At 28.8% G+C, this 16768-nt stretch overlaps 2 protein-coding genes across 5 annotated transcripts in view; one reads left to right on the top strand and one right to left on the bottom strand.

Annotated features, from left to right (window-relative positions):
* Positions 1-952, top strand: part of LOC108731349 (alpha-tocopherol transfer protein-like) — a 38570-nt gene extending 37618 nt beyond the window's left edge. For 3 of the 4 annotated variants that reach the window (XM_018461648.1, XM_018461645.1, XM_018461646.1), the window contains exon 4: positions 383-663. In XM_018461648.1, the coding sequence (XP_018317150.1) occupies positions 383-607 (225 nt within the window). In that variant the 3' untranslated portion in view covers positions 608-663. The other variant, XM_018461647.1, reaches the window with a different exon arrangement.
* A 1187-nt stretch (positions 953-2139) lies between these two features.
* On the bottom strand, positions 2140-16768 carry LOC108731350 (alpha-tocopherol transfer protein). Its single transcript, XM_018461649.1, has 7 exons — positions 16439-16768; positions 11018-11275; positions 6742-6833; positions 5480-5725; positions 4879-5073; positions 4572-4743; positions 2140-2439 (listed from the first exon to the last, which is right to left on the bottom strand). The coding sequence occupies exons 2-7, from the start codon at positions 11244-11246 to the stop codon at positions 2396-2398; spliced, it is 978 nt and encodes a 325-aa protein (XP_018317151.1). The 5' UTR covers positions 11247-11275; positions 16439-16768; the 3' UTR covers positions 2140-2395.

Genomic DNA, 16768 nt, shown 5'->3' with positions numbered 1-16768 from the left:
TTTGAAACTTAATAATTACATTTGGCAAAATGTTCAATCGATTCTAGACTCAAAGTTACAAAACATTTATTACTTAGAACACTATAAAATTGTAGCGACATTGCATAATGGCTCAAAGAGAAACAGGAATGGCCTTCTAAAAAAATTAATTTAAAAAATTAATTTTATTTAAAAAACAATATTTAATTACAAAATTAACAGAGAGTAAAATATTATAGAATGTATATACGCCGCATATAAGTTGCTTAGATTAACAGTAGAGTTAAAAGTATATATAACGATAAATTATTATATTTCAAGTAGGATTTAGTTTCCTTAAATATTGATGATTTGATTTGCTAATTCGGTTTTTATATATTTCTTCACTTTTTTCTTCTGCTAGATAATCTTTCACGGTACCGACCGCAAATCATTGCATCAATACATTTCGCCGAAATGTCTACCAGCGCAATACGGTGGCACGCTGGAAATAAGAACGATAAAGGGACCCGAATGGTACTCCTTGCTAATACAGGTCGACAAGGAATATGAAGGTATGTCCAAAAGAAAATTACATCACACGTCTTATAATAATAACAAAATAAATAAAATGACAAAATTGAAATAAGGTTCAAAAGCTATTTGACGCGAGTGTATTTTAATAAAACTTCGATCTTTTTTCTGTTGCAGCTATCAGTTCGTATGGCTATAAAAAGACATAATTTCTCAATTGCTAATTTTGTAACATTAAAAAATAGATATTTGGGTTAAATACGAAGAAACAATTATAAAGCGCGACATTTCCGAGGAAAAATATTGGATTTAATATCAATTACGACAATCATAGATCGTTCTTATATGTATGAGTATATTCACTCCTCGAAATATTGTTTTCACGAAGTCTTGCTCACTTTGTAAATTTATTTATAACATATATATTATAGTACAGCCTTTTAATTTTCACACGGAATGCAAGAGATCCGGGTTCGACTCCCGGCCGAGGCATTATTTTTCGCAATAAGTTTTATTACAGTTTTTAAGTTGGGGAATTTGGGGGGATTATTAATATTTTCAGATTTGATTGCGTTGAAAGTCCGACAACCATATCGGCACGCAATTATCATTTCTGAAATTAATTCATTTAAATGAATTTACAATAGTTCAACATCTTAACGTTCTGACCGTTATGGCGCTTCTTAATTTAAATTTATTATGTTTAACATTAGCGGTCTTTCAATCTTATTATTATCTTTTAATTTTCATTTCTTGTTTCAACAATTTAGTAAAATTGTATAAGATAATGTAACATTATCTTATAATAATATAATTATTCATGATATAATGATCACATTATTTCTGTATTTATTTTTAAATTTTGATACGGAAAAAATTGAGATCAATTACATGTCAATGATCTTATTTAAGGTGGGATCAATGTAATTTTAATTTTTATCTTAATCTTAATCACTCTGTAATCATGTGATAAAAGCATTATACATTCTGCGTAGATTTCGTATATAATGAATGATATATATTTATATCATACATTAAAAATGCATATATATGTATATACATTGTATATATACATATATATACATATATATAATTTGCTATTTATTTAAAATTCTAAAATTAAATGTAACTTATGTACTTAAATGTATGTTTGGTCCGTAATTTTAGAATAAAATTAAATTTGTATGTATTATGTTATAGAAATCGTTGCTATTATATGTATGGGAACTTGATATATTTAATAAATTATAGATATGTTTATAAAATATATATATTTATTGTGTGTGTGTTTTACTTGATAATACGCAATTACGTATTATAGCACCAACAAAAAGTACATTATTATATTTTTTAATCCATTTAATATAATAGAAAGCATATAATCAGGCTATAGACTCTCTTATACTCTTTTTTAATATACACAATCTCTTTCGCTCTTTCTCTCTCTCTCTTTCTCTCTTATTTTTTTTTATGTTACCGTATATTATTAAAATATCTTAACTCTAGTCTCTACATATAATTTTGTATTCATTTAATATTACTTAATTTTAAAAATTGGATGGACAAGAAGCTTTTTCAAAAATAAAAGATACTATAAATAATTCTTCTCATAAATCACAATTTATATAATACTTTTCATCAGTGCTGTTGACATATTGTATTTTCTTTAAATTCAAAATTTACTTTTAACAGATCATGTATGATTTAATAAGACACTTCGCACTCTTTTCGCACGATTACGAATTTCAGATCGAAGTGACGGCCGCAAGCTATTGTATATCCGCATCTCTCAAGTACCGGACACCAATGATTTTATCATTTTTTATTATAGCTTCATGCATATGGTTCAAAACCATAATGATTGATGATGGTAACGTATTGATCGATCAAATTTCGGCAAAGATCATATCTTATCTTTATTAGTTACGTATCCATAATTTTGGTCAACTGAAACAAAATACAGATTTTATTGATATGATTCAAATCGCGAGCCAAACGTTAATTTATATATGTATATAGGGTAAGGTTGCCGAAATCGCTCCACTTTTTACTTAAAGGCTCATAACTCAGAAATTATGAAGAATATTCTTAAATTTTTTACAACACAATAAACTGCACTCTTACCTTTCTTATGTAATTTTTTCATAATCTTTTTGCACTATTATAACGTTTAAAATGAGGATGTTTTTAGTATGGTGCAATTTTGACAACGAGGAAATTCGTTGCCTAAATTGCACCATACCAATATTCTTCATTTAAAACATTATGATAATGTAAAAAGTTTAAAAATTACATTAAAAAAGGGAAAAAATTGTATTTTATATAAAAACTTAAGAATATATTTTTCGTAATTTCTGAAACATATGATATTTAACTTATATTTTCTGTAATTCTCTGCTGTGAAATACGTTGGAAAATAGCAACGCTATCACAATTTTTTTATTTAAATAACAACACTCCTGTTGCACTTCATGTCACAAATATAACAGCAGAGTAGCATTACAGTACCATGCAGGTACTTAAATAACCCATAAGAAAGTATATAAATATACAATAATTGAATTTTTAAGCGAGGTAGTGCGATTTAAGAGCCGATGCGATTTTGTGTGACAACTTTACCCTACACACACAACAAAGTTCTGTGTTGTATGAGTTATATTACTAAATAATTTTTGTAATTTTTTGGCCATTATGAAATATATGTTATTTAAGTATATTACAATATACAGGGTGTCTGGAATTTAAATATCAAAACTTTGGAAGTGTGTAGGGGATCGATAAATTAAGAAAAAAAGTCCTGTAGAGATATGCTCGTTTTTACTTCGTTTTTTGGAGAAAATCGCAAAAAAGACAAATCGTATAGTTTTCATTTTTGTACTTCCTCAGTATTTATTTACGTTGTATTTATTCACTTGCTTAATGTATTCGATTTCTCAATTGTTTTCTTGAGTTGATTGACGACGAATAAACTTCCTGCTTCAGGACACCCCCCACAAAGAAGTCCAGGTGTCAGATCAGGTGATCGGAGTGGCCAAGGTACTATTTCTCCACGTCCAATTCATCGTTGTGGAAAATGTCTGTCTAGCCCAAGCTTGAGTAGTTCTGCCATAATGAGCTAGACACCCATCGAGTTGAAACCACATTTCAATCTGTTGCTACAGATGCATGTCTTCTAAATAATCAAAGAAGTCAGTCTTCAAAAATTTGTATATCTGGCGCTGCTGCATATAATCTGTCGGGTAAAAAAAATGGTCTCACTAGACAAAAACAAACAAAAATAGTTTTCAACTGAAATCGGAATTATTATTATTATTGTTTTCGTGTACGATTTATAGCGATGATAATACTTTAGAGGCAGTGCAAGAACGAAGCAACTACGTTTTGTCTTTTTTTGCGACTTTCTCCAAAACGAAGCAAAAACGAGCATATCTCTACAGGACTTTTCTTTTTAGTTTATCGATCCCCTACACGCTCCCGAAGTTTTGACTCTTAAGTTCCAGACACCCTGTATACATTATTATAATAAATGTAAATAAAAATATTGTGGGTTACGCTAAGTGATATAGTGATGGGCATAATCGATTAATTATTTAGTTTTAGAGAACGAGATTATATTAAATAGACGTGCTTATAAATCGATTACTCTTTTTGACTATAGTGCAATTTGAGGTGCAGATAATCTTGTCCATCACTCTCCTGTCAAGACTAAAGAATAACTAATTAATCGTTTAAAATAATAGATTATTAATGCTTATCAAGTTACTTATAACTTGACCCGGCACGGAAAAAAAAAACAGCTGAAAACTTCACTGATTCAGCAAATCTACAATCGTAATATACAGACAGTCAATTTTCTATGTTAAAGTAGCAAAGTTGACAGCTGTATAACATTAGCGATTTGTTAAACCATCAAATAGTTATAGATGTTGAATTTGCGCAGTAAGTTATAGGTTTGTTGTATCACTCATTAAATTAATTTTTTTTCCGTGATGTATTAATACTGTCACTGAATTAATAAAATATTTTCAATTAGACTGCTGTCGGCTACGAATACATCATTTTTTTCCGTATACCATTACCTTCGAAGGCGGGTTCACATGAAAGCATATTCTGCCAAAACATCACGCCGTATTGTCCTTCGGCCATTTTCAACTCGCCCCCATGCTTCTTAAGTAATGCCCTTTTATCAATGAAATCCTTTAAAGAATCCCAATTTGTCCCGTGAAAGTGAATCCGATTGCGAATCTTCTCCTGTGATATACAACGCACATAAACGTGTTATAAAGATTTTACTAAAAATTTTAAAATTTCGTAAAGTTTATTATTACGCAACTTATGAGGGTAAATCATAAGATAGTTATATAACTTAAAATCATAAGATCATACCTCTAAGAATGGTTTGAATATTGCAAATGCCATGTTGAAAATGAAGGACTGATTCACAATATGGATACCTTTGAGCCGAGTGGGCAAACATTTTTGTATAAAATCTACCATCATTTTAGCAAAACTTGGTGTGATATACGTCACATGGCTAAGAGATAAACCTTCGACGTCTAAAATGATACGCGTGCCCGCGATCTAAGAAACAAAAAAGTTCCGTAATTATAAGTACACGACTTCGCACATTTACTTACGTAGCACTCTAGAGATCACAAATTAGGAATGTGCGTTCCTTGGATCGATTCGCTAAAAATCGATTTTTTTGTAAAAAGATCGCTTCAAAATAGTTCTCCTTGTTTAAAAAAAGCTATTCTTTACAAAGACATCTGTTTAAAATAATTAGTTTTTAGTTAAAAATATTAGTTTTTCATAAAATAGATCAATTTAAAATTGCTATTGCCGTTTGGGAAGATCGATTTTTTGGAGATCGGAATTATCCCTACAATACATGCAAATCTTTTGCTAAAAATTCAAAACTAATTTTAAGTATTAATAAATGCCGATCTATATCTTAAATCAATCGAAGAAGTATTTTTTACCAAACCTGAGTTCTGTATTCCGCCATCGCCAGAAATAAGATCAATATCAGGCCTTTGAAAAAATCATTAGTCGTCACTTCTTTCGGTTTCCACCGTTTTCCGGCCTCGATTACTACCACTCTGCTTCCCTCTTGAGTACGAATCGGCAATGGATATATCAAACCGGCGCAAAGTGCAGTCTTCTGTTTGGTGACCAACAAATCGCTATATATGTGTGGATAATTTAAACGGAATCGATAGTATCGTTTTATCTGTTGAGTAAAATATAAATATTTTAGCAATGATATAATAATTACTTAAAAACAATTAATTATTATTGTCAAATTCTATATCAAATGCAGAAGAAATACGTCCTAAAATTAATCGGATGTTTTTCCCAGTTTTAGCTGTAGCCTCGACTAATTTAGAAGCGATTCTTCTTCTCGAAAACGTTGAGGTAATTATTGCTTATTGTTAGTACACTTTCTCAAATTTTAACATTAAATATCATCGTAAAAGAGCTTCTTATGTGAATGCTTTGTTACATCTCTTTTTAAAAGCTATATGGAGTAGATTGACTATTATAAGGCGAGATTCGAGAAGTAACAGTCAATTTTATCTTTTTAGATGCATTTCTATAGGATATATATTTCTATATGTGTGTTTACGAATATATGTATATATATTTTATATAAATGTTTTTTTTTTACAAACTATAATACCAGAACAATTTTATGATTAGAATAATTATATTTTACTTGTATCGATATTATAATTACTATTATTTTATGAAGTATAAAACATTAAAATAAAAATTTTATTTTTATGTATTTTCTATTCCATGTCAAATATGTCAATTCTACCATCTTGAAACGTATGATAATCAATCCCAATTAAGGGGCTAAAATTGTTACATTTTCATAGTTTTATTCAAAATTAAATAACTTATTTGTACCATATAATGTAAGAGTAATATATTGTTAATACCTAAAAAATGTGTAGTATAACGTATACATATAATATTTAAAAATCTTACGTCTATATTTTTTAAATTGTTATTTAAAAAGTATTTAACCGGCTCCAATCTTTCTTAATATTAACAATAAGTCTCATTATAATTAATTAAAAATTTTTTTATCTATTTTACTTTCTATTCAATTTTTCCTTTATGTTCAGTATGCAAAATTGAATTGATATACAGGAAAAAAAAAACAATATCAAATTAGGCAAAAAAATCTTTATAGAACATTTATAGAACATTTATAAAACATTACGAGATATGACTTACGAGCGAGAAAGCGCTTTTCGCATACCATTTACATGGTCGCAAGAACGTTATGTAGAAGTCGTCTTCGTCCGGTAAATGCAGATCAGGTTCCCCTAAAGAAACAAAAAAAAATAAACGATAATAAACGACTTATTAGTTTAACAAAATAAAGTTTATTAAGAAACAAAAAAATTAAATGTTTATATTCCAATTCTGTGTTATAATGTGTGTATAGAATATTTCGCGTATAATTTATACAAATAAAATCGGATCAAAGATAAGAAAGACTACATTGTTATTATTAATACATAAAATATATCCGCATATTTTTCTATCACGAAATAAAATAATTTACAATTAATAATGGATATAATTATCACATTATTTAAATATTCTTTTTCCGCTTTTCTTCGATAATGCATATACTTCTGAGATCAAAGGCCTAAAACTTCTATAAAGCATATACTTCTGAGATCAAAGGCCTAAAACGTACTAATTATAGCGCAGAATGTATATCTGATAAATACAATTACCAAATCTTTTATTATTTTATTTTATTATGATAATTGTGAATCGTTAGTCATAATGTCAATACACTGAGAAAAAACTGTCGAAGTATTATATTGCGAAGCAAATTTTGGGCCTCATCTACAATAGTCGTACAGTCTCTGTCGCAAATCGCAAGCTCAACTTTAATATTGACACATCAGATTGGATATCGCAACAAACTTGTGACCTACGAGACTGTGCGACTATTGCGTATGAGACCTAACTCTTACGACGTATCTTGTCTTGAATATTTATTAGTTATGAAAGAATTTGATTATGATAACAAACATACATTTCTGTGAAACATATATATCTGATTAATTATTATAACAATTATCATAAAAAAAATAAAATAAACGGCTTATCTACTAGGAATAAAATTTTATTGCATCGTATTTAAATAAAAATTTATTTCATAAAAATTAATATATTTTTTATAACAATGTAGTGATGACAAAAAAACTGAATGAGTAATAGATGTCTAAAACTTATCATACTCAAGTTAACGATATTTCATTCAAAAATAATATTTTTAAGAATCACTTATATATTGGATTAGGGAAAAAATCCCTTTACAAGTTGGTAAAAAGACTTTTTTCCCATATATTCTATTTTTAAAAAATTGGCAATTACACTACTTGATAGAGCAATGTTTCAGCTTTAAGAATCTATATTTTTAATTACGATACGTAATTTTTAACGGAGTTATGAGCAATAAAATCAGAATGTTCTTAATCCACGAGTAACTCAAGAACAAAAAATCGTAGGAACATTTTTAAAAAACGATTTTGTAGAGAAAACTTTGAGCTATCACGATAGATAGTCAAAAATTTGCTCAAAAATTTTTTTAGGCATACTACAGAGCCACAAAGTAAAAGAAAATTTTTCATTTTTTTCAGCTCATAATTTTCTATATGTAAAAATTACAAAACTCACATAAATTCAAAAAATATAGTAACCATTTGAAAGTAGAGATTTCAAGCTTTAAAACCCTTTTTTTTTTAATTTAAATTTTGATCATCTTTAACGAAGATATTGAAGAAAAGTCTTTTACAACTTGGTAAAAAGTCCTTTTTCCTAACCTAATATATATATATATATTATATATTTTTTGTATTCGAGTAGTAAAGCCTTTACACAATTCTTTACCATTGACCTTCACCTTTAAATTTGATTCTGCCCCACTTCTGCATGACAATGAAATTAACTCGGTTCGACATTACATTACATTTCGATAATAGTAACAAACTTTAAGAAGAAATTACAATTTGTAAAACACTGTGCCTCGTATTTTCGTTATTAATATCGTTAAATGTTTATTTAAGATTATTGAGTGCGATCATTCATGAATTAATTTTAAAATTGTTTTGCGATATGGATTAATTTTCTTTGATGGATGAAGATGGTTTAAGTGCCATCTTTGATGGAAGTAAGCCAATTAACGTTCCATTAGATTCTTAATGAATGATAAAGATTTCTATTAAGTGATCACCTTAATTTTTGCTCGTTTTCTTGGCCTTGTTATATTTACAGCTTTTTTAATATACTTATTAGCATCAAAGTATTAATAACTTTCTAAGATGCTTATTAGAATCAGTACCTATTATTAAATTGCTTGTCAATTTAATTTGTGATATTACTATTCCAATTCGCTCGTAATTGCGTTTTAAGATTGAAAAAAATTTCGGCGCGCGGTTTGCACCAATTGAATATGAATTCAATATCAAAACATTGAAGCACTAAAAGATCCGCTTTGAACGAAAATAGGATTTTTCTTAATTAATTGAATACTTTTTTGTTATATTGCGTTATCATATTATACGAAGTGTTTCTTAAGAATTGTCTAATATTTTATAAGTTAATTTTTGAAGTCATTTTATGAAGAAAATATTCATGTATAAATACAGTCGCAAAGAATTCGTTACAGAATGTTAAAAAATTTACAAAATTATCATGTTTTCTTCTTTTATACCCTGCATCTGAAATGAGAACTTTGACTATTATACTCATACAAATTTTTCGTAAAATGACTGAAAAATCAACTCCTAAGATATTAAATAACACTAAAAAAAAACATCTTGTATATAATAATTCGATTATGTTAATAATTGATGATGTCTCCAAAAAATGTAACTTTTTATTTGTAGCAGAATAATTTTTACACGTCTCGTTCGTAAGCAAAAAGCGTGACTCCGTTAGAGATTAGTACAAAGCTGCAGTAGCAAGCAACTTTCGTTTTTACTAGATTCATGTGAATATGGTTGAATTCATCTACCATATTCATATACTTTTACCATTGTTAAATTGACCGTTGCAGAACATGCATATATGGTAATTGCACGCAAAATTTCGTTTTTATTCTGAAAACTAGAGATATGCGAACCATTCGAATAGGAATTGAGTAAGGTTCGACTCAATTCATCATAGAGATTTGAAACCGATTATTTGAAATATTAGAATCTTAGAGGTTTGAATACGAATTATATATATTGACAATCTTATTTATCGCTAATAAGTAATACAGTACAAACATGTTATGATTGAAGTAAGATGTTGTCTTATTAGGATTAATCAAATTTTTAAGTGTAATTAAATAATTATATTCATATGTGAATTGCAAAACTGGTTTTAATCTCTATTGAGTTACTCTTCAGTCAGTGGTTTTTAATATTCAATTTGGTTATAGTATATACAAAAGTGCTCTAAACTTATATTGATTTTGACATGTCTTGTTCTATCATCAAATTGTAAATAAAACATATTTTATCAATTTAAATTAAATATGTAAGTACACGCGTACATTTAAAACGACTTTATGTCATATAATCATTATTATTTTTCTCACATAGAAATCTTTTTTGTTGTCTGTATATTAAAATTCAACCTAACAAAATGTTATTAGTTAAAAGTTATGTTTTAATGATTCAATTGGTATGTCAAAGTTATGTTTCAATGATTCAATTGGTATGTCAAAAAATGTCAACTCACACTATTGTTCGATTTATCATTCGCTAACGTTCTCCGAACAAAAAAAATTAATCGCTATATTCTATGAGTTGCGTAAAAAAGAATTGATCGGTCACTATTTTGTGAATTGCATAATTTTTTTACAATGATACAGCATTCTAGTTTGTCTAATTGAGCAAATCATTGCATTTTGCTAGAATTACACCAGATATAATTAAAGATTACGTAAAAAGGAAATTTTTTGTTGCACTTATCGCGCCTCTCTGCGCGGATTAATTATTTTTAGTTTCTCTTTAAATTTTGCAAACACGAAATCCAACGCAATTTGTTCTAATGATAACTTACGTTTCTCTAATTAGGTAAGAGCAATTTTCAAGTGAAACCAATATTACCAGAAAATCACAAGAAAGAAAATGTCAAGAACACTTTGCTTAATTTCGCTTTCATCTTACGATACGTATGTAGAAAACCGGTCAGAGAATAAAAACAAACAAATATATAAGAAAAAGTGCTCGGGTGCATGATGTCCTTGGTTTTATTTTCCTCTTATACCATATTCTGCACGCGAAGAAAATGACAAGGATATCGAGCGTCCGAGCAACTAATCATCATACGAGAGAATTGGAGGTTTAATTATTCAAACTGGTTCATACAATATATGTACTGGTTTCCTTTGTTACTCCTCGTCCCTTAATCTGAGACATCATTTTGCTGAGACAATTTTGCCGAGATAACAGCGCAATGTATAATTACATTCCTGATACAATTAAGCTTTTGCTACCTGCAAGCAGCTCTCTTAATTCCTTGAAACCTTGAGCAACAATTTCTGGCGTCTCCCGTAAATCTTCCTTGGCCTTCTGGATGAAGAGCTCATCGATTTCGCTTATTTCAATTGAAAGCTGATGTTCACCAAACATAAGTTTTGGAGCATTTTTCAACCAGTGCTCGTATAATTCTTGTTTGCATACCGTCAGCGAAAATTTGTCCTTGGTGATCACGATTGATGTCATTATATTTAAGATCACAGCTCGATGAGTATCTGTCAAAAAATTATAGCAATCGAATTATCGTCCGGCGAAGGTAATACAGCTGGAAAGTTTGTGTAAAATTTAATACATTTTACATGTCCCAAATGGTCCAATTTTTGTGTTAATTTATCACGAGATAAATATGATTAAAATAACAGAAGCGTTATGTTAAATTTATAACACAAAAAATATAACACTTTGACACAATGAGATAAGATTAAATCAAATAAAAGAAAAAATTCTATTTTGAATCGAATCTTGGTGCTTAATAATATTCATATATAAATTTGCAAATACATTTTTCTACACCTTCCGTGCTGCTTCGACTTGTCGGACTCATTGCATTTCAAATCCGAATCGGTGCTCGGTTTATAAAAAAATATATTTGTAAATTTTATTCATTTAGCTTAGATTTATTTTAAAATTACATTATTTTTATGTTATTTATTATTTTATTATATTTATAAACTGTAGCGAATTCGATTGAACGCACTCAGTGCGCACATTAAAACCGTCGTACACAAAATAACGTAAAGATATGTTTATACATAAACATAGAAATCGATTAAATCCTGAAATACTCAATATATTTTATTGTACTATTAGGTAAAATATGTATTTTATAATTCGAAATATATGCATTTCACTTTTATACTCAAATTAAATTAAATATACAATGGCATCAGTGCGCACTAGTGCTTCCAATCGAACTCGCCATTAGAAAAGTTGAGTATCAATTCAACACCAATATAAAATGTCTTTTACTGTATAAAGTAGACAATCCGAGGCAGCGTTAGTTCAACTTTCGATTAATCTCAGCTTAATCTTTCTCTCCCCCCTCTCTCTCTCTCTCTCTCATTCTCTTTCTTGCTCTCTCTTTTAGGCGCTAAATTACTACATAGTTTATCCGAAGTGCAATAACCGGCTCCGAAACATGATATTTCGCTATTGAGTTAACTCACTCGCTATGTCGATATTTTGCAAGTTTTACGAAGATAAATATAATTTCAACGAATGCGCGAAAGGAAATTGGAACGGGACCAAAATGCTACTTTTACACATTCCGTTTCCAGTCAGTCGAGAATCTAAGTACATGTTCATCAGAATCTTTTTAGTTATGTCACGGAAGTACAAATATGATTGTGTGTGCGTGTATGTAAATTACATGCGTAGAACAAGTTTTGTCGCTAACACGAAAAGCTAAATATAACGAGCTACTTCAAGACTTATATAAGAAAATGACGATATACATTCCCAAATTTTCTCTTTTTTGAATAAATTACTATCTTTCTATATTAATTCAGAAAAAGAACAAAAGTCTCCGTTCACAATTTAAAAGCAATATAGAAATATGTATATTATATATATTTCTATATTGCTTTTAAATTACATTGTTTATACATTAAATAAACATTTTAATTAATAAACACATCTAAAATTCAGTTATATACTGAATTAATATACACTGTAAAAAATAAAAAATTAATTTTAATTTAAAGATGTATAGTGGATTTTCTGAGACTTAATATTTTTGTGTTAATTTTAATAACATTTTTGCATGTCTCAAAAAATCTACTATACGTCTTTAAGTTAAAATTAACATTTTATTTTTTTATGTTATACGCATTTACGATCATTTAGGATCAGATTGCTTCTTGTATAAAGTAAATTGCAATGTTTACGAAATATTAACATACTAACGATGGATCTAGACACGGAGATAATCCGCATGTATGTAATTATTTTCCAACAATGATTTAATTTTCCAAAGTTTATAATGTAATATTTTTGTTTCTAATAAAAAATTCAATTTTATTTTTAGGAGCAATAATTTTTCAAATATTACTTTGTATAATTTAACTCTTCTAACAATACTACATATCAGAATTCCAAAAGTGAATCGCGTATTATTAATTGAAATCATGAACACTCCAATTAAGTTTCATCCTTCTATCAAGAGCACTTCCGAACTCACTTGGAAGAGATAACAGTCATCCTACGGCTATTACGCAGCCTGCAGCTTGTTATCATAGCCTATCCATTTCAGTAATTTAACTTTGGCAATTTGTTACGCGAGAATATCGAACTATTCATTTTGCCTAACGCTTTTACCTTTGCTGCAAAATAAAGTTACTGGAAGTTTGTTATGACATTGAAATTTTCCTGAATCATTCAGAAAATCACGCGCACTTGCTAATGAGCAAATGCAATTGTTTTGACAGAATATACATGCATTTCCAAAGAAACATCTTTGTCTATTATTTTGCTTTGTTGTTGGCAAACTAGACGTTAATTTTTAAATTTTGAAAACTTAAATTTCTCACTTTGCTCTGGCTTATTCAACAGCATACATACATTATGCATTTGATCAATGTACGCGTTGCAAATATTTTGCAGAAAAATTTTTCTCCTCGAAAAATGAAACTTACTTGTCCTTCTTGAAGAGCAAAACTTTTTCCAGAGAACAAGTTTCTCCTTGTAATAAACATATTAAACGTAAATGTGGATATAGTTTCCGTAGAAGTATGTTATGTGAAAGGAAAACTAATTATATATATATATATATATATCCCAGGTAGCATTTATACGGCACAGTAACCGTAGTAGCCGTTGCGTAGTCGTGAAGCTTTGAAACGTTACGCTGTGCACGCATGTTACACATTATGGTACACTCATGTGAGACATTATATATTGAAATTCGTGAAGTCACATGAAACAAATCACGTAAACAGCACGTTAACCGCACATTGCCAGCACGACGTTAACTTTATAGCTGACACATAGTTACATTGTAGCAGCATGTTGACTGCACAATGAATAATACAAATTCTGTTTTTTTGGAACAGCACACTAAGCACACAATCCTGTTACGGCGTGTAAAATTTTTATTAGTTTTCATTCTTGGAGCCTAATTATGGGAACTCATCTCATTATTGGCTGCGTTCAACAGACTCAAATGTTGAGTCTACTGAATGCAGACATTTTATCAAAAAAAGGAATAAAATTTTTGACTGAGAAGTCTCATCATACTGCGCCTTTTTTTATCCTACTGGATGTGGTTTTTTAAACACGAGAAAAATTGAACTTCGCTGTGTCCTTCTAGTGGCGATGTCGTGCACTGCTTGAAAATTGGACATATAGAATATTTTTCTGCACGAAACTAGTCACGCATAAAAGCGCCGTGCAATTTCAAAGTTATAGTGCGCAGTTTTGTTTTAATGCTGACAATACGATCGCGCACGGGAGAAATCTACGTGCGAGCTTAGAACGGGCACATGGATTCGGCAAGAAACCCGATACGCGTAAAAGCACCATGCGTTTTTAAAGTTACAGTACGCAATTTTGATTTAATGCTAGCACTGTCAGATACTTTGAAGCAGTAACTAAAATCTGACAACATTGACTTGCATAATATCAGTACGATATCTAAACTATTGAAAATCACCGCCTGTTCAGCTGTGACTTTTGCACGTTTGGCTATCTGGTGTTACCGAAATTAGTCCATTTATTTTATATATCACTCTACTCAATATTTATCGATCAACATACGTGACATCATTGTCTTTTTTTATTACGTACATACATTATTAAAAACATAGATGTATTATTATTTTTTAAGAAAAATTATCCAAAATATATTGTTATTATATATGCAGAATTATTGTATGCATATAAATTAGTATGCAGAACTATCCATATAAATTTAAATTTGCATGGAAAAGAAGGCAGAATTTGTTAAATAGAAAACAAGAATGAAATTATTAATTCTCATAGAAATTTAATACTAATACTGGGCAATAAATTACTCATTTTCAGTATTAAAAATACTCAAAGTAAGTGATTAATTAGCCAGTACTTGTATTAAATTTCTATAAAGATCGAAAAGAAGACTAAATAGAAAGAAAATTGTTGCATAGAAAAGAAGATTATATTTGTTAAAAAACAACTTCTTAAAAATAAAAAGTAAAAGATATTTTATATATAATTATATTCCTATGTATACAACATAATAAAAGTTATTGTTATTGTTGTTGTTGTTGTTTTTATTATTATTATTATTATACAGAATGAATGACACACCAGTAAAAATTTTACATATATATACTTATGAATAAGCGTTAATGAAATCTGTCTATTGTTTCACTCAGCACAATCAAGTGTTTTAACGAATTTGAAATGCAATGCGAACAAAGAGCAGTGGTGATACTTACGTAAAAAGTACTAAATAAATATCATTAATATCTTAATGAGTGATAGTTGAAATATTTATGATTATCATTTTTCAGCGTTTTTTTTCTACCATACTAGGTTCGATTTATTATGTTATATATAAGCATGTAATTCTCTAAGTTATTGTTATTATTTTTATTACTATTACAACTTTCGCTTTTTAATATCACAGTTAATAATACAAAATATAACAATTAATATTAACTACATTAAAAAGAAAATATACTTATTATTAGATGAATGCTTAGCCGTTATCGAAAAGGTAAATGCATAATATATTTATATTTCTCATAACAAATAATACTTTAGTAACATTCAACTGAATTTTTTATACTTTTTAAAAAGCAAACACCTTACTCGTATTTATTAAAGCGAGCAGATAAGAAAAATGAATGTAGAAAAATATAAAAAATAGCAAATGAGGAAAAACAAATTTTAAATCTTATGAAAAACACATATATTTTTCATTTAGTATAAGCACATAATAAAAATTACAACACTAGAAAAAATTTGGTTACGTAAATTAGAAGTCTGATAGATTTAATCAGTACGTCTACTGGAAAATAAACGAATCAAAATTCTTCTAGAAATTATAAAACAAGCATGATAAATTTGTTTCTATTAAGTATACAAGAATTGTTATACAATAATATTAAATTTATTTAATTAGATCAGAAGGTTTTTTTAATAAGAACTTGTTAGTAAATAGAATTCGAATTTTAATTCTAATCCAATTCAATTAAAATCCAATTAAAAATACTAACCAAATTCTTACATAGTTAAGTGCATCACAAACGTTTTTGCTATAAAATATCGAGAGTTCAACCATAATAATCATTGCAGATATGTATAATTCTATCAAAATTTTAACATATTTTACTGGTATAATCGAAACATTTTTCTCAGTAACGAAATGCAAAATATAAAGAAATGCGAGTACTCACCAAGATTATCTCAATGATCTCGTAGATATCTTGAAAATCGAACAGTCAATCGTACGCTGATCCTTAGAGTCGCACACAACTTTGTTTTAAAATAATTTTCACGTTTTAGAACTATGTACCTTTCATCGCCGAGACTTCGATTCATTCACACCGAAATATTTAATTAGATATTATGAAAACAAACATAAGCGCCAATGAACGTAGGACCGTGCCGAGTTGATTCACCGATTTTTATCTCTTTCCTCGTCGCGAATGGCGCTCGAGTGGATTGCAGAAGGCAGAGAAAGAGGAAAGGTTTCCTGGAAGACTGGGTCAGTATCGTCAGCACGA

Source organism: Mycetomoellerius zeteki, unplaced genomic scaffold (assembly GCF_001594055.1).
Source record: "Mycetomoellerius zeteki isolate Tzet28-1 unplaced genomic scaffold, Tzet1.0 scaffold124, whole genome shotgun sequence".
In the NCBI taxonomy this organism is placed as follows: domain Eukaryota; kingdom Metazoa; phylum Arthropoda; class Insecta; order Hymenoptera; family Formicidae; genus Mycetomoellerius; species Mycetomoellerius zeteki.
The sequence above is the reverse complement of the archived record's forward strand: the minus strand, read 5'-3'. Positions and strand labels throughout refer to the sequence as shown.